At 38.4% G+C, this 25122-nt stretch overlaps 3 protein-coding genes across 3 annotated transcripts in view; 2 read left to right on the top strand and 1 right to left on the bottom strand.

Annotated features, from left to right (window-relative positions):
• The first annotated feature begins 5652 nt into the window (after positions 1-5652).
• Positions 5653-13159, top strand: LOC121395566 (speedy protein 1-B-like). Its single transcript, XM_041569363.1, has 8 exons — positions 5653-5891; positions 7258-7362; positions 8467-8507; positions 9174-9232; positions 10105-10190; positions 10737-10905; positions 12177-12359; positions 12861-13159. The coding sequence occupies exons 1-8, from the start codon at positions 5881-5883 to the stop codon at positions 12927-12929; spliced, it is 723 nt and encodes a 240-aa protein (XP_041425297.1). The 5' UTR covers positions 5653-5880; the 3' UTR covers positions 12930-13159.
• A 4835-nt stretch (positions 13160-17994) lies between these two features.
• XB5721641.L (provisional ortholog of lysophosphatidic acid receptor 6 L homeolog) lies at positions 17995-19360 on the top strand. The gene has a single exon (NM_001097150.1). The coding sequence runs from the start codon at positions 18128-18130 to the stop codon at positions 19154-19156; it is 1029 nt and encodes a 342-aa protein (NP_001090619.1). The 5' UTR covers positions 17995-18127; the 3' UTR covers positions 19157-19360.
• A 2884-nt stretch (positions 19361-22244) lies between these two features.
• The window catches only part of LOC108696560 (integrator complex subunit 11), a 29077-nt gene continuing 26199 nt past the window's right edge, over positions 22245-25122 (bottom strand). The window contains exons 16-18 of the mRNA XM_018226037.2: positions 24941-25083; positions 23412-23541; positions 22245-22638 (exon numbers count right to left, since the gene is read on the bottom strand). Of these exons, the coding sequence (XP_018081526.1) occupies positions 22573-22638; positions 23412-23541; positions 24941-25083 (339 nt within the window). The 3' untranslated portion in view covers positions 22245-22572. The remainder of the gene's footprint in view (positions 22639-23411; positions 23542-24940; positions 25084-25122) is intronic.

The raw sequence follows: 25122 nt of genomic DNA, 5'->3' as shown, positions 1-25122 counted from the left end.
ATATAGGGATGCTCCGAAAAAGGATTCAGTTCGGAATTCGGCCAGGACTCAGCCTTTTTCAGCTGAACCCTTGTGCCTGGCAGAACCAAAACCTTAAAATTATGTCACGCAAACAAGAACATTTTTTAACCATGTGGTTCTCTTTCTCCCTGCCCCTAATTACACATATGCAAATCAGGATACAGATTTGGTTCAGTATTCAGCTGAATCGTTCAAAGGATTCGGGGCTCGGCCAAATCCCAAAATAGTGGATTTGGTGCATCCCTAGTTTTATGCCACTTCCACTCCCCTGCTTTTCCAATGTACTAGAATCTCATACATGGGACTTGCCTTGAGCTATGAGAGCAAACTCATATCCCACCATCGGCTTCCTTCAGTGCTACATAGGCAGGAGCTAATGAATAAATGGCTCCTACAGCTAACATGCAAGCTATTACAGGTATGGGATCTATTATCCGGAAACCCATTATCCAGAAAGCTCTGAATTACGGATAGGCCACCAATCCACTATAATTAAATAATCCAGATTTTTCTCTGTAATAAAACAGTAGCTTGTACTTGATCCAAACTAAGATATAATTAATCCTTATTGGAAGCAATACCAATAATATTTATATGATATTCTAGTAGACTAAGGGTCAGGGCACACAGGCAGATTAAGGGAGATCAGTCACCCAGCGACAAATCTCCTCTTCTTCGGGGCGACTATTCTCCCTTAACTGCCTTCCCGCCAGCTAGAGTGAAAATCGCCAGTGGCATGGCTTCGCTTTGTTTTCCGAAGTTGCCCAAAGTTTCCTCGAGGCGGCTTCGGAAGACTAATCGCGTCAAGGGCCATCCCGCCGGTGATTTACATTTTAGCTTGCGGGAAGGCAGTTTGGGGAGATTAGTCGCCCCGAAGAAGAGATTTGTCGCTGGTTGACTAATCTCCCTGAATCTGCCATGTGTGCCCTGACCCTTAAGGTATGAAGATCCAATTTACGGAATGATCCGTTATCTGGACAACCCCAGAACCTGAGCATTCTGGATAACAGGTCCCATACCTGTACAATATGAAAATGTGCTATATAGACAAATGAAATATACATTCTGTTTTTAGCACGTTCTTCCGGAACCTTTTACTTTGCTGTATTTGAAATATTTTTAAAATGTTGTTTATCATCTCTGGAACATATACGTATGGCCCTGTGTATTTTATTTCAGTAGTCTGCCTTCCAAATGTTCTAAACAAGTTAAATAGTGTTTTAATGCTAATAATTGTATTTGAATGTCTATACCCGAAATACATTCTGGCTGGACCAGACAATATTAGAGAAACATTTCTATGGTTAAAGGGATCTCGGAAGGAGTGTTTGTGTTTATTTGAACTGGTTGGAGATTGCAATTGGACACAGGATAAAAGGTCAGCACTCACCCTTCATCAACAGTCTTTTGGTGCACGTCCCAGGCTGCCACCAACAGCCGAAATTACAGGAACACTTTGCATAAATAGAAAGCACCGAACGGGAATTTTCTTAAAAAGCCTTTATTTCAAGGGCTTTATTCAGACGAAATACAGCACGAAATACAGCAACGTTTCAGGCTTCCATTAGCCTTTCCAGTTATTTAAACCGGTTGGAGATTGCAATTGGAACACACTGTATTTTACGTAATAAATAATTTTAGAACAATATTGTCCCCTGAAGAGTTTAAAGCAGAACTTTATTTTTTATTCCTTGAATTAAAGGAAATTTCAAAATAAAATGTTTGTTAGACCCATTGGAGACTATGCATTGTTATAGGGGCAGGTTTTAAAAAGTAAGGATACAATAATCTACTCATGATGCTTTCTAGCACTTTAACAACGGACGTCCCTACAGTAACCACTGAGAATTAAAGGGCTTTTTCACCTTTCAGTAACTTTTACAGGCAGATTTATTTCTTAAAAAAATCAAAGTTTTTTTCTGCCGGTGAATAGGCTGTATTTGAATCGTTCAAATCAAAAATCATATTCAATCTACTTCAATTCGAAGTTTTTCGAAAGTCCACCAAATGACTCCAAATAGGTTTTAGGAGGTCCCCATAGGCTAAAACAGCAATTCAGCAGGTTTTAGATGGCAAATGGTTGAACTTGAAATTTAAAGAGACCGTACATGATACATTTCGATATTCGAAAAGTCTAATTTTTTCAAATGCTAGTTGAATTTTGGCCTATTCGATTGAAGTCGAAGTACACAAAAGGTTTTTTTTTTACTTCCAATTTATACTTCAACCCTTGATATATCTGCCCTTAGTATGATGTAGAGAGTGATATTCTGAGACAATTTGCAATTGGTTGTCATTTTTTATTATTTGTGGTTTTGAGTTATTTAGCTTTTTATTTAGCAGTTCTCCAGTTTGCAGTTTCAGCAGTCTGGTTGCTATGGTCCAAATTACCCTAGCACCCATCCAATGATTTGAATAAGACTGGAATATGAATAGGAGAGGCCTGAATAGAAAGACGAGTAATAAAAAATAGCAATAACAGTAGATTTGTAGCTTTAAATAGAATTTGTTTTAGATGGGGTCAGTGACCCCCATTTCAAAGCTGAAGAGAGTCAGAAGGAGGCAAATTAAACAAAAAAAAAAACTATAGAAAATAGATAATAAAGACCAAATGAAGAGTTGCTGAGAACTGGACATTCTATAACATAATAAAAGTTAACTTAAAGTTGAACCACCCCTTTAATGCCAAAGGAACCTTGGAGCGGCCACCATCTTGGACCAAGCAGTAGCTCCAGGGTTGCATCAGTGCAGTGAGTCTGTAAGCAGAGCACACGTGTCTCTAGAATCAGGTGCAACTCTGGGATTCTGATTGGTTCCTGTCCTACAGTGCATTGAGCTGAGTACTGCAAGCAAGCAAGTCTGAGCGGAACATATCTAAACAGATGCACCTCGGGTTTCTTCTCTTGCACAAGATGCATCACATTCCCTTATGTGGCACCCAGAACCATCAATAGAATGCACAGGTATCAGCATTAGTTTTGCTGTAAAGGACACAGACTTTGTTTTGTTTTTTAAATCATCCTCATCATACAGCCAATGAGAAATATAAGAAGCCTGATTTTAATTTGTACAAAAACAATTGTGTCCGTTCCTCTCCATTCCCATAAACACAGTAGCATATGGGTAGCCAATCACAGAGACCTATATCCCACTAACAGTTCTTCTGGGGCCACTTGTATTCAGAACAACAAGATTTGTCTTTATGTATGAGAATCTTTTGTTTTCAGTCCTAACGTGACATAAAAATGTGGATTATAAAATGCCTAAAGTTCATTTAGTAACAAAAGGCAGGAGTTACCCGTTCAATACACCATAGCAACACAGTGTAACAGAAAACAAGTCAAACAACTATAAAAACACTAAGGGGCAGATTTATCAAGGGTCGAATTTCGAAGTGTAAATTACTTTGAAATTTGGCCATCGAATTAAAATACTTCGAATTCGAATTTTAAAGTTAAAGTATTTTTCACCGAATTTGGCAATCGAACGATCTAAGTAAAATCGTTTGATTCAACGATTAAATTGTTAGAATCAAATGATTTTAGCGTAAAATCGAACGATTTTACTTCGATGTGTAGAAAATGGTTGTAGAAAGTCCCCATAGGCTAACATAGCACTTCGGCAGGTTTAATTTGGCAAACTATTGAAATCAAAGTTTGTTTTAAAGAGACAGTACTTCGATTATCGAATATTCGAACTATCATAGTAAATTCCAAGTTTCAGTATCCTATTCAATGGTCCAAGTATCCAAAAAATTACTTTGAATTTCGAATTTTTTTACTTCGAAAATTCCATTAAATTCACTGCAACCCTTGATAAATCTGCCCCTTAAAATCTTTAGTTACTGAATTTCTTCCCGTACACAGCAGCAGCCTTCACTGTAATGGTTGCACTTGTAGAATAACATTGGATGTCCTAAGGGAGGTGCCAGTGTGCTGTAGTGCAGTTCTACATAGCTACCAATCAGCTTCATAGCTACGTCATTCCAAATAACATGGGACCAATCTGCAAAGTATGGATTATAAGGGAGACCCTGGGTGGCTGTTTGTGTTAATGTGCAAAAAAACAAGTAATTTCTCATTAGCATTTTTATAAGCCACTTCTCTGCTGAAGAAGAACAAACCCAGCTCAGAGTTCAGTGCACATCACCCCCTGAATACACAGGCACAATATGGCCGACTGTGAGCCAGGCCTCGTCTTCCACTCAACAACTCTAGCTTTTAGTATGTCAGTATGTCGTGTGCCATCAGTGTGGGGTTCAGGGGTGATTATCCCATTGGGGAACTCAAGTACATGTAATGGCTGCTGATGTCTCTGGAAATACTGCAGACTGCTGGGTATCACTGGGCCGTACTGTGTGCTGGATGCTTTCTGTATAAAGTGCAATGGAGCAGCTCATGGAAACACTTCTGCCCCCCTCATCCCAACAGCACCCGAAGCTTGGGAACAGCCAAATAATGCCACCCACCTAATAGATATTGAGCTTTAATTGCAAGCCTGAGATCCAGAGCTAAAGAAATACAAAAATGCTTGTAACACCCCCAGCATGCAACCTGCAATAACTCCCACTGTGTTTATACACCTGGTGATTTAGGATCAAGCATTAACTCTCATGTCAAACTGATGAGATTAAATGGAGACAAATATAATGATATGCAAAATATGGGGCTCAGATCTATGCAAGAAACCCAAGTCCAGGCTGAGATTCACAATTGGCCCTGACATTTCAGGAACACAGAGGGAGAAATGTAAAGTGCGGAAAATTTGACCCCAGAGGCTCAAGTCTAGTCTGACGGAGAGAAAACAGGGAACGAAAAGCAAGATGGTGGCACAGCAAAATAAACTTCCCTGAGCCAGTGCTATTTTCCTAAAAGGGGCACCAGCCAGGGAAATATCTGTATTTAATGAGGTTTGTAAAAGATCCCAAGGAACCAGCAATGCAGTTATTGTATCACACAGCCCCAGCCTACAGGTAATGCAAACATCTCCACAGGAGTAGGACCCAGGGCCAATATACAAGTAAAGATTTGCAAAGTCACATGTAGATATATATGATGTGCTAAGGACGGATATAAAACATAAAATATGTGTGTTCATTACAAATTGCAGAGCAGTAACAGTGACAGACACCACTCATTAGCACATAACTGTTAGTCACCCCCAGGGGTTCTCCGTAAGGAACAGGTTGGGGTATCAACTTTAACACAAATGGGAAGCCCAGTGGATTGGCCTGTGGCCTAAACTTCTACTCCCCTAATATCTTACAGTAGGGCACATACCCATATAATCTATTAAGGAAACTGCTGAGATAATAATTACAGTAAAAATCTATGGCACAAGCAGTTCTGACAGTAATTACAGCAGCATTTGAGTCTGATTTTCCTGATTTTACTTTTTATTGAATGAGTTTTTGGTGCATATAACCATAAAGTTTAGTATCCCAGGGCTTCCTCTCTGCCAGGCCTCACACTGCTGGTGAAGCAAAGGTGCCCACACCCACATCCCATAATGCACTCTGACTGGGAACAACTGGCTCAGTCGGTTAAAACCGTTTAAACTGCATTTGGAGATTGATGGTGGATCAGTGGTGGATCAGTGCTGGAAAAGCGATTGGATTTATTCTGGATTATAAACGCTGAATTATTCCTTGGCCCCTCACACAATCACACCCACTCACAGACACCTTACACCTTCACCAATAATTGTGCTTTCTGCCATTTATTGTCCCACACAACTTCTGTCCCTACACTCACACCCTCACTCATCTCTTGGCATACTCCTTCCCTCCACATATTTCTTTTGCAGGACTTTTATTTTGCAGGTCGGACCCATCCTCTCTATAACTACAGCAGACTGAAAATGTCTGGAGGGTAAGTAAAGCAATTTCTCACTCTCAATTATAAGAAATGAAATGTGATGTGATGGAGAGTCAGTATAAACCATTCAGCATGTGCTAAACTGGCAATCCTGGGCCTGTAATATATTTCTTGGTGCCTGAAACTCAGGGATATAGTTATTGTATTGGGGTAATGCAATAAATGTCTCTGTGTCTGCCACAGGTCTAATAGTCTGTAGAAACATATGTAGAAATATGTAGAAATAATTAGCTTCATCTTTTAGTTTTCATCCATATCAGGCCCTGCACCAGTGGAGCTTACAATCTAAGATCCCTATCACATTCACAAGGACAAATATAATTAGGACAAGTCAGTTGGATGTTGGTTTTGAAAAAAGATTTTTATGGGTAACTAGACCAGTCAATAACAACTATTGTGTTGCAGGAGCCAAGTCAAGTTGCCACATAAAATAAAACATAGCAACAAGAATGGTCAGACTCTCCCCATGTGCTGCTGCCCTTAATCAGACTTACAGCCATTTTTTAGTTTACTATGTCTGTATTTTGCTTTTGCAAGTTTACAGTTGAAATAAGCCATATAATACAGTGTAGATATAAGAAACCAACAGGAGTTAAGGGGGAGGAGAAGGGGAAAGGAAAAGAGAGGAAAACAAAGTTAATACTAATTAATAAAACATCATTAAGGCAAATAATTTTTTGATCTCGGTCAGCAGACTTTGTGCTATTTTTTTTTAGAACTACCTTCATAATGATTATTAACCAATATGGATGTGCATAGAAATGCAAAACAAAAGTGGATTTTAACAGAATATTTTTTGGTAACCGTATAGTAATGTTTCATTAAATTACATTGTAACCAATGTAAATGAAGTTGTATATGTCACTCAATAAAGTACATTGATTTCTACAATTTTCACTGTGGTGTTTGCTGCATCAGGGTCTATAACAGTCTTTTTTGCATAAATGGATAAGGGGAAATGGGGTGAGGGGATGGCTGAACATACATATCCTAGTTGAGATTTTCCATTTTAACTGCCCACTATAGTATATTTTTTTGTTCTTGTAGTGTAGGAGGAATATTAATTTATCTTTTAGCAATAAGGCTAATATGTGGTCAGCCATTGGTAGAGACAGAAGTAAGGGGGCTAGCCAGGGGTCTGGTTCCAAATGGTTAAAGTTTCAAATGGTTAAAGTCTCGTTCATAAGAGAAAATACATTGGCCCAAAGTTGTTTGATAGTTGGGCAGTGCCACCTCATATTTATTTCGTCAGCAGATACTCTACATCCTCTGGGGCATTGGTCTGTGGTGCGGAACCATTTGTGTAGTTTGTTGTGAGTGAGGTACTAATCATAGTATTCTTTATATATTTTCATTGTAGGTATAGAAAGAGGACCTACAGCGAGGCCATGTCCCCGGACAATGAGAGGCCTTGGAAGAGAATGCGCAGTGAGGAGAAGAGTAGGAGCCCTGCGCATAGTGACAGGTGAAGGATGAACTAATTGTACTGCATGACCCAAGTCCAGTACAAAGAATATTTAGGATCAGTTTTATCAAGTTTATTTATTAGAAACTCCAACTACTTCACCTTCATACATTTTGCAACATTATCAGGGTAAAGGGGAAATGTAATTGAAAACAGGCGCTAACTTTGTACCTATTGGCTTGTCTACCCTATACAGGTCTGCCGTCAGAAATCATGGGGCCCCGTACGGCAACATTTTCTGGGCCCCCTGGTCTCCGCCCACCTTCAAGCCCCACCCCATATCTTGACCACCCCACAGTAAAAAGGCCACACAAACATCAGAGCTAAAACATTAAACCCCCCTAAGCCATTGGTGACCCCCCCATTTTATAAAAAGCCAGTGGTGATCAGGGTACCCCCATGCAAGTAAAACCAATTAAAAAAAATTTTGATGGCCTGCCCCCCCATAAGTTATAAAACGCAATTGGTGGCCAGGACCCCCCAAAAGTTATTAAAATCAACTGGTGATAAGGGCCCCTTCAAGTTAAAAAAAAAAAAACTTGGTTGCCAGGCCCCCCAAAATTTTAAAAAATTGCTTGCCAGGGTTTTGCATCTAAGGGGGGCCAGGCCCTGCTTCACTTACTTGATTAGCCGGGAAATCCTGCTTGGTTCTTTAAGGATAAGTCCCGGTAAAGCTGCATTGAGATTGAATAAGCTGAAAGGGAAGTTATAACTTCTCCTATCCAATACCTGTACAGCTTTACCGGGACTTATCCTTGAAGAACCAATTAGGGTACAGAGAATCGGAATAGGAGAAAAATCTTGCGTGCACAGAGCTGCTCTCTTATATTCTGAAGCTGGCAGCATGCTGAAAGCAAGGGGGCCTGGCTAATCAAATAAGTGAAGCATGGCCAGGCCCCCTTAGACACAAAACCCTGCGGGGCCCGGGACAACTGTCCCCCCTGTGGCTCCCTGATGGCGGCCCTGACCCTATATAAAAGGATACTCAGAACACTGGAAGGGTTATATTACTGGCAGGGTTGCAGTTCTTGTAGGAATGGCATTGACAAGTATCTACTTCCAACTAAGAGAGACATTCACCTCTTTCCTTTCTGCCCTCTCCAGGCCTGAACCAGCTGCCGGCATGGACTTCTACCAACTGCTGGGTAAGATATTCTCTTTAACTTGCACCACAACAAGCTGCCGGCAGAATGATGATAAATATGTCTGGACTCAGTTACTAATATTGGTGCTTAAGTGCACTTGTGGAGTTACCAATAGCAACCGATCAGTTTATTACAAACTAGAAAAGAAAGTGAAGATCTGGGGCCTCATTTACTAAGAGCAGGCAAAGTACAAAGTGCAATAAAGGGTTCCAGGGTCATTGAATGAAGCACAAACATTGCTTTAGCAGGTGCTGCATATACACAGGGTTAATTTACCTTCTGGGCAATGGAATGGAATGGTTGCTAATTAGTCAGTGTTAGGTACAGGGTTCTTTGCCCATAACTTTGCTCACAGTGCATAGGGATGCCATTTGATACAATATTATTTCCTAACTGCTTTATCTGTAGTATTTGTATTGGCACCAAAGCTGCGCCTACACTAATTAAATGAGACACCTGATTGGTTGCTTTGGGGAACTGTGCAGCACTTGTGTTAGCTACTTCTACAGGATATGAAATCCTTGGGGTTCAGCCCAATAAGTTCACACCCTTAAATTCATGTGACAATTATTTGCTTGATATGGAAATTAGGGTTGTCAGTTGGTAACCTGCAAATGATAATTGGGGGCAAAGTGCCCACAAGCTCATTTCTATTATTTCTTATAGAAAAAGAAGCAGTCAAAAGAAGCCTGGACGTGGACTCATGCATGAAGACGTCGGACAAGGTAATTTTAGGGATGGGCTGCAAAATACGATCTGGATGAGATAAACTTCCTTACATCTGACACCATTTATTTTAGTTTTGGCTTTCTATCATATTCATAACGTTCTATTACAAAAGAAGACCAAATCAATAAACATAGTTAGAGAACTAGACAAGTATGGGGCATGGTTTAGGCACACAGTAATTAAAGCGCACCCTGGTGTCTTGTGTCCCCCCCCCTCCCCTCACTCCCAACTCGCTCCTTCTGAATGATGCACAAGAGACATTCCATGGGATGTACCACCAACCTCCCACCCCTTAGGTATAAACATGCTGCATACAGAGTGATGTGCAACTATTTAGGCTCTATTCTAGAAGTCTGATGAACAAATTGCAGAGAGACAACATTTCGCTCTTTGCACACTGCCCCACCTTTAAAATTAAAGCACTCTAAGATTTATTCATACATTTCTGCTAAAATCTCATTTCTGAAAACTGAAGAGGATTTTTTTTTCTGTAATTATTATCAGGTCTTGCTGACAGGACCGTCTTCAGTAATTACTGGGTCCCATTCTACTCAGTTTGCAGGGCCCTCCCAACAGGGCACCCTAAATTTATGGTTACCTGGACACCCTGGGTGGTGGGCAACAACTAAAATGAGGAATCAATGAAATAAATGCCCCTCATATACACAGACACACCCTGATCTGTCCCAACCACTCCCCAATTATGCCAAACTCCACTCCCAATCCACACTGGCCATGTCTCAATTAACAAAACAACACCCACAGATTGCTGATAACTAGAATGAATGCAATCATACATGAGCAGACACAGATAAGCTGGTGATAAATGGTTAAACACCCTGACCATACTGTGCTTCTATCTCTCTAGTACCTCCTGGCTATGGCCAAGATATATATGCAGCGTGCTGGACTGCACAAGGAGGAATACACCGAAATGAATTTCATTACTGCCCTGTAAGTATTTTTCCTTTAAACCCATAAATGCTCTATACTAAGATCTCAGGAATGACAATATGTCAGTGGCGTAACTATAATACAGCAGACCCCGCGGTTGCGGGGGGGGCCCCGTGAAACAGAGGGGCCCGGACCAAGGGGTCTGCTGAATTCCTTGCACACTGTGTGCGGCGACCGCCACAAGTAATTTAACGGCAGAGCGGCGGGGCGGATCGGAGGCTTTCCGAAGGGACAGGAGATGGGTGAGCGCTGAAGGAGGTCAGCGCATGCGTGTATGCGCATGCAGGTACGTGCGTGCAGATAAGCCGGGGCCCCTGAAGATTTTTTTGCAGGGGGGCCCGGTTAGCTGTAGTTACGCCGCTGCAATATGTGTTTGTGGGAGATACGAGTCAGTATAGTGGGGCTCAGGCAATAAAGAATTGATGCACTGCAGCCTGGGATTAAGCTCAAGAAAAGGAGCAGAGGGCAATTGCTTTGTTCTTTTAATTCTATATCAATGTGCGATTATCACAAAGAGTGAGACTGCTTTATGTATTGTGTCTTCAGGTTACTCGCCAACGACATGGAGGAGGATTTACAATTCCCTCAGTTGATCTACAAATTGGTCAATGGCAAAGATTGGCAGAAAAAATGGAAGGAATTGAGGGCGAGGCGACTAGAGTTGTGGGCCAGAATGAATTTCCAAGGTTGGGTGAACAGAACATCATGTGAAGAGGTGCGTATTACTATATATATAGAAATATAATTACAGCTCTTTGGACTAGTAGTTAAAGGGGAACTATCATGAAAATGAAAATAACCTTCATCATACTAATATAAGACATTTTAAGAATTATACATTCTGGGCAGGTCAAGTAATCAAGCTACTCTTCACTCTCTTCCTCTCACCATATGCTTTTCTCTTATTCTGTCTTCATGCAGAAATTGGTCTCATATTGTCTGATATTGAATGACAGTTAAGTCTAATACAGCCATTGGGGGGCTCGTTTTGCCGAGAAGATGTTAAAGGGCATCTATTGGTATAGAACCATTTTTCCCAGCAGAAGTGTGGGCTGATAGAGCCCAGATTCAGATTAAGGGTAAAAAAATACAGCAAAATATTTGGCCATAGTTCATAACAGTTATAATATGCAGTTTTTGGCCCTCTACATCCCAACGTCTCTGGTGAAGAAAATCTGCATGATGTAGTTCTCTGATAACTGGACAGCTAAAGATTTCCTAGGCCTGGGGTTGGAAATGCTAAGTTATCAGCCACCAAATGTATAGCTAAGAGACAATATAAACAAAATAAAACAAAATATAAAAAATATAAACAAAAAAGCTGACTATATAGAAGCTCAGATCTTTCAGCTGACACAGATGTGTGCAGACACAATATCCTGAAATAAATTGGCCTGGCTAACAAGCATTAATAGATGTCACTGCATTGTACATTTACTAGTTGACAATACAGAACATAAGGGGGCCCATTTACTTAGTTCGAGTGAAGGAATAGAGGAAAAATAGTTCAAATTTCGAATGTTTTTTTTTGGCTACTTCGACTACGACCTTCGAATCGAACGATTCGAACTAAAAATTGTTCGACTATTCGACCATTCAATAGTCGAAATACTGTCTATTTAAAAAAAATCTTCGACCCCTTAGTTCGCCACCTAAAACCTACCGAGGCCAATGTTAGCCTATGGGGAAGGTCCTAAAAATTTTCTGATCGAAGGAATATCCTTCGATCGATGGATTAAAATCCTTTGAAGCGTTCGATTCGAAGGATTTAATCATTCGAACGATTATTCCTTCCATCATTCGATTGTAGCAATATCGCAAAATCCTTCGACTTCGAATATCGAGGGTTAATTAACCCTCGATATTCGACCCTAGGTAAATCTGCCCCAAGGAGTTTCCCAACCAAAGACAGATGGGTTGTCAATAGTAAATTCATACAGACTGGGCTATACAAAATGTAATAAATATATTTTCTTTTTCCTCTAGGCAATGGTAGATAACCCGACTCACTGGGCGTGGAAGCGTGAGAGACACGAGGGCCATGGACTTTCCATCAAAAGTCACGCCAGAAAAAGGGAATTCTATTATTTCAAGGGCTTTCCCAAACATTTCCCGCAAGAATGTTCTGTGTGCAGAGTGAAAGCCACGGAGGAAGCCCAGCCTGCCAAGGTAATGATTGACAGATATGTTCAGGTGGAATAGACACATTTTTAACAACTGCACCTTCATGGACTGATACTAAAGGGCAACTGCATGTGGGAGACGTGTACTGGTGCCAGTAAGACAGGCAAACTGCAGTAGTTACATATGGCACAAAGTACTCAAGGGACTTGCACATTATCTTACACAGTTGCACAGGTCTTGGGCAATTGCTTCTTGTGATATGTGTGTGTGTATGTATATATATATATATATATATATATATATATATATATATATATATATATAAACAACAGCATACTACAATAGTGCTGTACCCCAGCAATCCCCACCTTATATTAGCAACGAGACTTCCAGCAACACAAAACAAATGATTTAGTCCAAAAATTTTATTAATGTTCTATCAAGCAGCAATTAAATTAACCACTTCATATTGCCTCCTAAGAGTTGGAATTTGTGGTTAAAATAATGGTGTAACATGGGCTAATCTTATTTTTCTTACTCGTTTAGGTGCCATTCAAGATAAGAATGAAGAACACCTGGAAGAAAAAAGACCCTCCAGCAAATGATATAGTATAGTACTGTAGTGTAGAGCTGTATATTTAATTATAGATATATATTATCAAAGTATTTCTCATTTAAATGCAGACATTACACAAACAAATTATAGAGCGTTAAAGGTAGATTTTTTTTTAGAAAACATTTAGTTCTGACACCAAAGTTTTTACTTAGTAATGGGATTATAATGTTTAATATTTACATTTTAATATAATCTGGGTAATTCAGGGCAGTGATTTTATTCACCGCCATTTCACTTGTTTGCATTTAAATAGAGATATTTTAATATGTATCATAGAGTTTTAAATATAAGTGTACAGTATATATTTGTTTTATTTAGTACATTATAGAGCATTAAAGGTAGATATTACTTCAGGAAAGATATTTCTTTTCTGACACCAAAATTGCAATGGGATTATAATGTTTAATATTTAAATTTTAATATAATCTGGGTTATACAAAGTATACTTCTTTGCATTTAAATAGAGATATTTTAATATGTTTCATAGAGTTTTATATATGTGTATAGTAAAAATATATATATGTTTTATTTAGTAAAAATACTAACAAACTGTATATTAGTATATATAATTGGACAAGTTAAATATTGATATATATATATATATATAGATGTTTATATTTAAATATTTACATTTTTAGCATAGAGCTTGTCTTTAGTACAGGTATGGGATCCGTGATCCGGATAGCCGTTATTCAGAAAGTACCGAATTACAAGAAAGTCATCTCCCATAGACCCCATTTTAAGCAAATAATTCAAAAAATTTTTAACGGTTTCTTTTTTTAATAATAATAATAATAATGATAATAATAATAATAATAAAGTACTTTATCCCAGTTAAAATATAATTAATCATTATCGGAGGCAAAAACAATCCTATTGGGTTTAATTATTGTTTCAATGTTTTTTTTTTTTTTAGTAGAATAAGATAGAGATCCAAATTATAGAAAGACCCATTACCCGACAAACTCTAATTCCCGAGCATTCTGGATAACAGGTCCCATAACTATATATCTGTATACATTATAGTATTTACATTTAAATACTGACATTAATAATTAATTCATCTTTTTTTTAGAATGTATTATTGAAATATTAATATTATTATGTGTAAATATGTAGCATAGTTTTCTATAATTTGTCCTTAAAAATAAATATATATTTATATACGTTATAGTTTTACATAGAGATATTTACATTAATATGCGTTATATTGTTTACATTTTAATTAAAGTGTAATCTTTACCTATGGATATTTTATATATATAATTATATATTATAGTATTTTATATATTTTCTCCTTCAAATAGATTTACAAACATTATAGTTTTGCCGTTTAATATGTACATGAATATGCATTTTTTACATTTTAAATATTTATATAAAGTGTAATATTTAGATATTTGATCCAGGGAGTTCTCCGATCGCCTATTTTGGGGTCAGGAAGGAATTTTCTTTCCCTCAGTAAGACTAATTGGCCCCTGTTTTGCTGAGGGTTTTTGTTTGCCTTCCTCTGGATCAATATATAAGGTTTAGCAAAGGCTGATCTAATAATAATTATCATATAATAAAGTCTTTTTATTAAATATAAATATATGTGTGTGTCTCTTAATTGTCGGGTATGGGTAGATGGTTTGGATGATTACAAGTGCTTATACCTGATAATAAACTGATCACCCAAAAGGATGGCTGCATATTAGTGGCAATTGGCCACATGTAGAGATGGGCACAATCCATTTATACATTTCTAAGGGCAACATGTGCATAGACAGTTGTACAGTATGGCTGGAAGGTGACTGTATTGTACTAAACATCTGTGAGAACGTGGCAAGGGTAAGGACTTGTATCCAAACACCATTGCACCAGTGCCAAGTCCCTACATCCATGTCCCTGCAGCAAAAACATTCAATTACCCATTTTCTTCTAAAAAAAAATGTCTATTCCCTGTGTCCTCAATAAAACAAACTGAACCCCTTCTGTAGCAACTCAAGTATTTCAAGCAGATATTTCTTTATAGCATAATGGTGACTACATTAAGGCAAACACAATAATATCCCTTCTCATCCCTTACATTTACTGTGTGTTACTTTCCACTCTAGAAATGTATGAAGTAGTAATAAAATATAGTGATGAAACAACAGAAATATATGTTCCTCTGGCATTCTCCCGTACTCCAAGGCATACAGGCAGGTTAATGGATTATTGATAAAAATTCATCCAAGTGTGCGTGAATGTGACAGGGACCATGGATTGTAAGCTCCACTGGGACAGGGACTGATGGGCATTGTGCACAGTCTCTGTGAAAATGTGATGGTGCTATATAAAATACTAGAAAATAAATAAATAAATAAATAATAGAACAATACTCACAAGGAGTCCAGGAGTTTTGGTTTCCATGTCACTGACAGCGCAGGCTCATGGGCTCTACATAGGTGGTCTGCGGCTTTGGTGTGAGGATACACAGCACCTACAGAGATCACACAGCCTCGTGATATGGATAATGATTTTAAGGGCATTGATTTATTTTCCTTACTATCAACACTATGTTTGGCAAGTGCAAAGCTGTGAATGCTGTGACTCCTGCTCACTGCATTCATGGGAATTAATGAAGTGAACTCAGGGAAGCGGAAACAGGAGAATATATTGGGGCTCATTCATAAACACTGCGCAAATCTGCACATGGGCAGTAACCTATAGCTACCAATCAGATGCTTGCTTTCACTAATCAACCTGGTTGCCTGTAAAAAAAGCCATTCAATAATTTTTTGCTTTGGGTTACGGGTATAAATTTGCCCAAAAGTTTATAAATGAGCCAGTGTCATGAATGTGAATACTAGAAAATAAATAAATAATAATAGAAATATACTCACAAGGAGTCCAGGAGTTTTGGTTTCCATGTTACTGACAGCGCAGGCTCATGGGCTCTACACAGGTGGTCTGCGGCTTTGATGTGAGGATACACAGCACCTACAGAGATCACACAGCCTCGTGATATGGATAATGATTTTAAGGGCAGTGACATCCAAGATAATATTTATTTTCCTTACTATCGTTTGCCAAGTGCAAAGCTGTGAATGCTGTGACTCCTGCTCACTGCATTCATGGGAATTAATGAAGTGAACTCAGGGAAGAGGAAACAGAAGGAGAACATATTGGGGCTCATTCATAAACACTGCGCAAATCTGCACATGGGCAGTAACCTATAGCTACCAATCAGATGCTTGCTTTCACTAATCATCCTGGTTGCCTGTAAATAATTAAAGCCATTCAATAATTTTTTGCTATGGGTTACTGGCCAGGGATAAATTTTCCCAAAGTTTATAAATGAGCCAGTGTCATGAATGTGGGAGAAAATGAAGTTCTAGCGAGGTGGGATAGAGAAAGGGCACATGTAGAAACAAGCTTGGGTTAATGAAATCAACAGGAGAGTAAAGGAGATGTTCACTGTGCTCTGGGCTTACTGATACCTGATAACTAGAAATCAGATTCTGAGTCTGGATTTGTATTGTTATAGTTATTATGAGTTATCATTATATTCTCACCCTGTCCTGTTCATTATATAGTTGGTCATTTTTATTACTTCCTGGTGTAGGTGGGACCCAAGCAACCAGATAAATGTTTTAATTTCAAGCTGGAGAGTAGTGGAACTCAATACTAATGGCTCAAAAACTGTGTAATGTACAGTTTTCTTTAAGGAATTACTATGATGTGACTGCCCCAAGCATGTAAATACCACAATAGAAATCCTCTTACCCAACACATGTCCGATTTGCTGGATAGCCTACTGCTGTATTTTATATATCAGTATCATCTGTTCCATTATTTCTTTTTTTTCCCTCTTATGATAATCAAACGTACCTTAAAAATATACCTCAAAAACTGCTACCAATATAAAAAGAAGACTAATTGCAAATGGTCTTAGAAAGCCATTATCTACACCCTACTAAACATTAGTAAGAAAGTAAATTTGCTCTTTAAGGAATGCGGTTACAGGTTTAGCTGGTTTTATTTGGTGAGGAATAGTGTCAATGAATACAGGTCCTTTTACCTGCTCTCGTGAAATTCCAGTGTTCTTTACTCTGCAATACAAAGGTATGTGCCAGGAGGTTTCAGTGCAGCAGGCTGTGGTACCTGAACAGAAGCAGAGAAATGGAAAAAGAGAATTACCCCATATGTAGCTGTGATGGCACAGACAGATGTAGGTCTTATCTTATGAGTGGAGAAAAGAAAACAAGCAGCTCATATCTGTGGCTGCCCCATCTCCAACTTACTAAAGCAAATGGCTACCCTTGTGTAATGGATTCTGCCCTCACCATGGACAAACTAACCAGTTTAAACAGAACACCTCATTCTCTTGCTAAAACCATTAGCACAAGATAAGACACAATATCATGGGGGGACATAGCATAACGGACATAGGAAAAGGAAATGGAGTGGATTAAAATTAAGCCAAGAGGTGAGCAGAAGAAGCAGAGAAAAAAGTGAGATTCTAAAGAAAGGGCAATACAAAATGAAACTGATGAGAACACCAATGACTGACAGAATAGGGAAACAGCTGGACAGACAGGAAGTTGAAAAAGCAGGAGAAAAGCTGGTTGCTAATATAATATCAGTTCCACTGAGCAGAAAGCCCTTTCAGTAATAATGTGTCAGGGCTGCCCTATATATTGGACACAGGGCTACCTATAAATGATAAAAAAACGTTTAGTCAGCGGATACTTCAGCAATTTTTCAACAGCAACTTAGAAGAAGATCCCAAACAGAGTGGAAAATCTACAGATCTAAAGTAGAAATGAAGCACTTAAGTGCCATAGTGATTTGCATTTCAGCTGTTCCTTGTACATTCATACAGTCATTTGTAGCCTAGAAAAGGGAAACTGATGTAGGCTGCCTGTGCACAGTTAAAGTGTAGGCGTTTCCTATACACAGATAGCAGCAGACCATGTATTTCCTGTGGCTGATGAATATTACCTTTTGCAGAATGACTAATTCATTCAGCTTGCCTGCAATTTCTTACTCTTCTCGCTAAACTTTCATTATTCCTTGAACTGCCAGAAGAGAGAGAGAGAGAAATTGATGGTGCTAAAGGGACATCCAAGAGACAAACTTTGCAGCTTGCAGTCATTTGTGGACTCTTGTCTTTCTCCCAGCATTTATGTCTGGAATAAATAATTCCACCAACTCCAGTGAACAATGCGAAATGCAAGCAGAATTTCAGTATGGATTCTTTACAGTTATGTACAGCCTAGTGTTCATCCTGGGCTTGCCTGGGAATGCTTTCGCTCTCTATTACTTGAGCCAACGTAAACAGCGTTCCAGGAGCACGAATGTCTTTTTCCTGAACCTGTCTCTAGTTGACACTGTATTCATATGCCTCTTGCCCATTCGCATTTACTACCACAATACTGGAAATAACTGGGTGTTTGGAGATATTGCTTGTCGCATTACAGGTGGCCTCTTTTATGGCAACATCTATCTGAGCATCGGATTTTTCACTTGTATAAGCTTGGATAGGTACCTTGCTGTTGTGCACCCACTCACGTACAGAGGACGGAAGTTCAGACGTTACCCCTTGGTATTGACAATCCTTATCTGGATGATATGTGCTGCTATTGTCTTGCCATTGATACTCGGGGGACCACTTAACAACGTCTTGGAAACAAAGAACCGGACATCTTGCTTTGAGGAGTTCTCCCCAAGGAGCTGGCATAATCGACTTGTTCCCTACAATGTATGTGCTTTGATCTTTGGCTTTTTAATCCCTTTCACAGTTATAGCAATTGTGTTTCCACTCATGGCTCGGAAGATTTGCAGAATAAGAAAAAGCATCCACCGGACAGTGGCCTTAAGGATTATTGGGTTTATCATTGCAGTTTCTCTCATTTGCTTTTTGCCTTATAATATCACCCACCTTTTTCACTTTCTCATGAGACTGCACTTTATAGAGCAATGCTCTGCAAGTGTTATCATCTACAAACTACGTCGCATTACATTGGCTCTGGTCAGTCTGAACAGCTGCATCAACCCACTTTTGTACTTCATACCTTCGTTAAGTCGAACATTAAAACTCCCAAGGTCAAGTCGCACCAAGAAGGTGTACACAGTTAGCAAAGAGAAAACATCAAAGCCAAACGTCCTATCTATCTCTCAACCACGTTCAGTGTTGGCCTGCCGACAGGAGACTGGAAACATCACTCTGGTAGCCAAGGCTGAATGGTCAGCACTGTAATATATAAAAATCATATTATGTTTAACTATGGGACTAAAGTGGCTAGGCACACCAATGACTCAGGCATTTAAGAAGCAATAACAGCAGGACTGTATTGCAGCCATTAAACAGGATGAACATAAACTTTGCAATGTGCAATTTAATACTTGTCTGCTTGCCTTTCCTTTTTTACTTAGTACAATAAACCAGTACTGATTAAATGAATAGACTGTGTCCATGTATTTAGCTGGCTAAATGTATAAAATGCTTACAAAAGTTTAAAGAGGTAGTTCACCTTTAAGTTAACTTTTAGTATGTCACAGAATGGCTAATTCTAAGCAACTTTTTTAATTGGCCTTTTTATTATTTGCTGCCTTCTTCTAACGGTTTCCAGCTTTCAAATGGGAGTCATTGACTGATGCTCTGTAAGGCTACAAATTTAATGTTATTGCTACTTTTTATTACTCAATCATTCTAGTCAAGCCCTCTCCTATTCCTATCCCGTCTCTCCTTCAAAACAATCTATGGTTGGTAGGATCATTTGAATCCTAGCAATCAGACTGCTGAAACTGCAAACTGCAGAGCTGCTGAATAAAAAGCTAAATAACGCAAGACCCACAAACAATAAAAATGAAAAACAACTCTAAAGTGTCTCAGCATACCACTCTCTACATTCTACAAAAATTAATTCAAAGGTGAACAACCCCATTTAAATGTTTCATGCGCCGTATACTATAACCCTACTGCTATAAGCACCCCACACTTATGTGATGTAATATATACGCTTGTATAGCCATGCTGCTCTATTGCCCCATAGTGAGAAGTCATACATCTCACTATGCATACTGCTACAAGTCAGTGCTAATAAGTAAATGCTTATTACAGACTCACACAGCAGTTTGCTCAGTTGATAACTGTTTTTGTGGCTAAGCAAATTATTTTAGTGACTTTTAAATTGTTCTGGGCCTTTCGGGTGTATATGTAAGTCTCTGCCATCACGTAACAGAAGCTTTGTGTTTAATGCTAAACCATATATTTAGTCTACATGCACACACATCTACAATGAAAGTTGTTTGCTTAAGTTGCCCTCCACTTTTCCACTGATAGATACCTTATTTTTACAAAACAATGTAGTAAAGCGAATGCTGTGAAAATACAGACATTGCAACCCAAGAGAATCCCCTTGCATTTCCTGTTCTTCATGTCAGTGATACAAATAAAACTACATTTTAAACACAGGTCTATGGTAACAACCAAGGCCATTTGGGGCTCATTTCTAAACCTTAGGCAAATTTTCCCATTGGCAGTAACCCTTAACATCTAACCAGTGACCGGCTTTTTTTTTTTTCTCTCAGTCAATTGGTTGCCATGGGTTACTACCCAGATGCAAATTTTAAGAGCCTTTAAAAATGAGCCCCAAAAGTGTTCTACTGTACCTCTGTGTCATGTTGTATTAAGATTTTAATTATTTGCATGGATATTTATGTTTTTGTTGCTTGCTAAAACCCAATCCAGCACAACCGCAAACGAATCCTGTTACACTCATACAGAAAACCACTAAGATTAAATGCTGCACTTTCATAACCACATTTCTAATAACACAAAAACAACACAAGCTCAGCTGCCTCATGCTAAACATGCAAACTGGTCTTTCCATATTATAGATTAGCATCTCGGTACAGCTCACACATCTGCCTCTTAATGTTGGTTAGTGCAAGCAGATGCTTGGAAAATATATACTACAGTAAATTATGCAACGTGTATGCAAACAATAGAAGGACTGAAAGATGAAAAACAATTGCACAAAAAATGCAGAGGGCAAAGTACTTAGTAGTAAGAAGTTTAAACAACTTTCAGACAAGTAAATGTGTATTGCATGCATCAGCCTCAAGTCTGTATCTTATGGGGTATGGAAAAACTTTCAGCAACATACATCAGATATATCAAACAGAATTGAAGTTAGCAAATTATCACTTGGAAAAGAATCAGTTAAAAACCTCCTCAAGTAATGCGGTCTTGCATGTTTAGTTCTCATGCACTTTATCAAAAGACTAAGAACAAGCAAACTGACTACCAATATAACTTACCTCCATCCAAATCCCGCCCAACAGAAAATTAACTGGTAATATATTTGTTCAGCAGCTTCAAAATGCATAGAATGTGCGCATATCAACTTCATGTAAATTTAGACTCAACATAAAACAAACATGGTCACGCAAAAAAAGAACATTTTGATATGAAAAATGTCTATAACCTAAACGTCTAAAGTATTTCACCATTACCAAACTTCTTTGTGGCAGCACCTATATTCCCTGCTGTTTCTTGCCGATTTATAATGCGTTCTCAATGAGGTGTCAGTCATTCAGTGTACCCCAAAGATCTGTCTGCTATGTTAAGCTAAGATATACAACCTCTGAACAAAACTACAGCATTAGTCAGTTTGGTCCTTTTATATCCGAAGAAACCGAGTATAATAAATAGGCCGGGAACCCATTTGTTTCCAAGTGAATAACTCTAGTCAACAACTCACCTGCCATAATTTTTATTATAGACACCAAACTTACTGTGGAAAGTGAAGAAAAATTACCTTTCTGGGATATTCTGTTTCTTTGTGCAGTGACAGTAGCAATGATGACAATGAGGCAGATTTATAAAAGAACAAAACTAAAATCAAAGAGGATTTTTTACACATTCCAAACAGCAAAATTAGAATAAATAGTACAGAGATTATGTAGTTACACAGGCAACATATTCTCCAACCAGTAAATTGCAGTAACCAGATCACTTAGGGCAAACCTTGCTTTTGCTGAATTAAGGGGGTCCTAATCAAATATCGGACATAAAATTTATACTTGAATCAAAAAAAAGTACAAAAACACTCGGTGGTACAATTTTAAGCCCAATTGACCACATTTATCTGCCTAAATATACACAATTACATGAAAGCAGTCATGGATTTCTCACCTAGCAGGATATTTTAGAATCGCTGCACCATAATTTTGTCTTTTTAAAAAGTGTAAACATATAAAGTGCCCAGTCTCCTGCATGAAATCTAATTTGCCAAAATCAGGTCTTTTGGAGGTCCTCTTATACAAACCAAATAACAAGCTGTGCGTCAAATGAGTTTATTAAAAAAAAATACAGTAGTGAGAATACAGCCCCTTTCTTCCTTGCAGAAGGACTCCAAAGGGAAGGAAGGAGAACTCTACAAATAATTGAGATGTCTCACCAAAACCTTGACACAGTCTTCCTTAGCAAGTGTTCAGATTTTAGAGCCTCGAGTAGCATCACACATTTTAGAAAAATAGTCTTTTAAATTTGGTTTGCCACATCCTGAAATGGGCAGTAAGGTGGATATAAACCAGTTCACCATTGTGTGCCCAGGCTCACTTTGCTTTCTTCACATTGGTACAAAATACACCCCAGGCACAAAGAAATTAACTTGTTCCTTGTGGAAGGCCTTTCTTTAGCAGAGATGTCAAGAAACTTCCCAGTTCCTCATCCTAAATACAGGGAAAAGAGAACAATTTAAAATTGGTGGTTCCCAGTTCTTTCCCCCAACCACATAGCTCTGCTATTTTTTATCTTTTTTTGTATGGATTACAATTCACACAAACTATACTTTTTTGCATGGTGCTGTGTATTTATATTGTTTTAACCCTAACTGTGACCCCGGCATGGTAATGTAGCAGGTTTGGTGTGCTCCTTTAGGTTTATAAATGCCCATGCGGGTTAATATTAAGCAATCCAGCTAACCAGAATGTGATGAAATATGACATCATCAACCAGAATACAGGTACGAGACCCGTTATCCAGAATGCTCGGGACCTGGGGTTTTCCAGATAACGGATCTTTCCGTAATTTAGCTCTTCATACATTAAGTCTACTAGAAAATCATGTAAACATTAAATAAACCCAACAAACGTGTTTTTCTTCCAATAAGGATTCATTATATCTTAGTTTGGATCAAGTACCAAGTTACTGTTTTATTGTTACAGAGAAAAAGGAAATTATTTTTAAAAGTTTGGATTATTTAATTATAATGAAATCTATGGGAGACAGCCTTTCCATAATTCTGAGCTTTCCGGATAACACCTGTATATATTTGTTTGACTTAGTTACACAGTCCTCATCATAGCAAACAGACTGCACATAAGTCTGCACTAGTTAGATTTTTTTCACACGGTCACCCTTTGCCAGTGCATGCCAAAGCAAATAAGAGGTTCATGGCAAACATTGCCAACTGGAGGAAATTGCAACACTAAATAGTACTAACCTGGTATGTCCACGAAATTAACAGAACCTTTGTTCCTGGGTCCTCGGAATGGGTTGAAACTTGCAGCAAAATAGACTCCACCATGATGGAACCATCAGGGAGGTGCTGCACAGAGTAATCTTTAAGTACACTGCAAAGAAACAAAGGTATAGCTTTTACCTTACTTGTAATCAAGACAAAGATGGCATGATGGGACCCTTCAAATTACTGCCACTTTCTTTTTTTTTATTTCCTATATAATCCATCACAGCCATATATACATCACAATACTGTAGACAGCTTCTATTTTTTTTTTTTAACAATTCCTTTATTGATTATACATGTGTACATATTATTGCATCATGTAACAGATCGTCAGTTGCGTGTTATACAACATAGTACATGTAATGAGGCAATACATTTGTAATGAAATAGTAAGGAACAAACAGAAAAAAAAAGAAATCAATAACCAATAATGAACAGTGCGGTGTCATCATACACAATAAAACATAGAATCGCTGTCTGTCTACCTTTATTGCATCCTTTTAAAGTCAAGTTACGAAGTATGTGTACCACATGTGGCTTTTGAGGTGAGGGAGCAGAGTCAGTATTGGAGAGTATCCCCTAGGAGGGCTCAAGATCCACCCAGGGTGCCCATATTTTTTCAAATTTCTGTGGGCAGCCCCGTCTCATATACATAAGTTTATACAGCGGGATAGCTTTATCGATCAGTGCCTCCCAAGTTCCCACTCGCGGGCCAGCAGCTGATTTCCAATGTATCGCTATAGTTTTTTTGGCATACATACATAAAAGGATAATCAGAGTTCTTTGAGCCCTCCTAGGGGAGAGAGACAGCTTCTATTTATTAAAAATCTAAGTTCTACCACCAACAATATAGTGTTGTATTTGCTTGTGTTTACATGTAGCAGCAATTCTCAATATCAACCACAGTATCATTGCCTGTTACTATCAGCATTGTATTGTATTTATATACCACCACAAATGTATGCAGTGCTTTATAAGGTATAAACACAATCAGACTTATAGTTATTGTAAATTAGAAGATGCTACACAATACAACACACAACTGGAATGAGGTTCCTATCATGAAAAGCTTGCAAACATTTATAGGAATAAAGCAGTGATATACTTTTAAAAATATGTTACAGCATATAAAGGATAATAGCAATTATGATAAGGCAGTCAGCATGTTCCTTTATAACATACTGTGAAAAACACTGACCTATAGAGTCATAAAGTGTTCCTGTACAACTTGTACTGTTTTTAGATTTTAATGATAACTTGTCCAGAACACAAAGGGGCAGATTTATCAAAATGCCAGTTTAGATTTTGATAAATAAAAACTCACACACGTTCTATTCATTCCTATGGGATTTTTAGAAGCATATTTATCAATGGGTGACAGAACTCACCATTTGATAAATATTCTTCCAAAAATCCCATAGGACTGAATAGAATGTGGGTGAGTTTTTTATTTATTAAAACTGATAAATCTGCCCTATAACCTGTTCTTTGCTAGCATGCTTTACCTTTTCAGATGATTGTATATCCGCAGCACGGTCTCTTGTTCCTTGTGGGTATCTTGAACATGCAGCCGGCAAGTGAATCGTAGCTGGTGCTCTCCAAGGCCAATTTCTTTCAGTGCTTGCTCTGGAGAAACCAGGCGGAAGCTCTGCAAGGGAACATGGAGAAAATGCAAAAGGAATGCAGA

Source organism: Xenopus laevis, chromosome 7L, assembly GCF_017654675.1.
Source record: "Xenopus laevis strain J_2021 chromosome 7L, Xenopus_laevis_v10.1, whole genome shotgun sequence".
NCBI lineage: Eukaryota > Metazoa > Chordata > Amphibia > Anura > Pipidae > Xenopus > Xenopus laevis.
The sequence above is the reverse complement of the archived record's forward strand: the minus strand, read 5'-3'. Positions and strand labels throughout refer to the sequence as shown.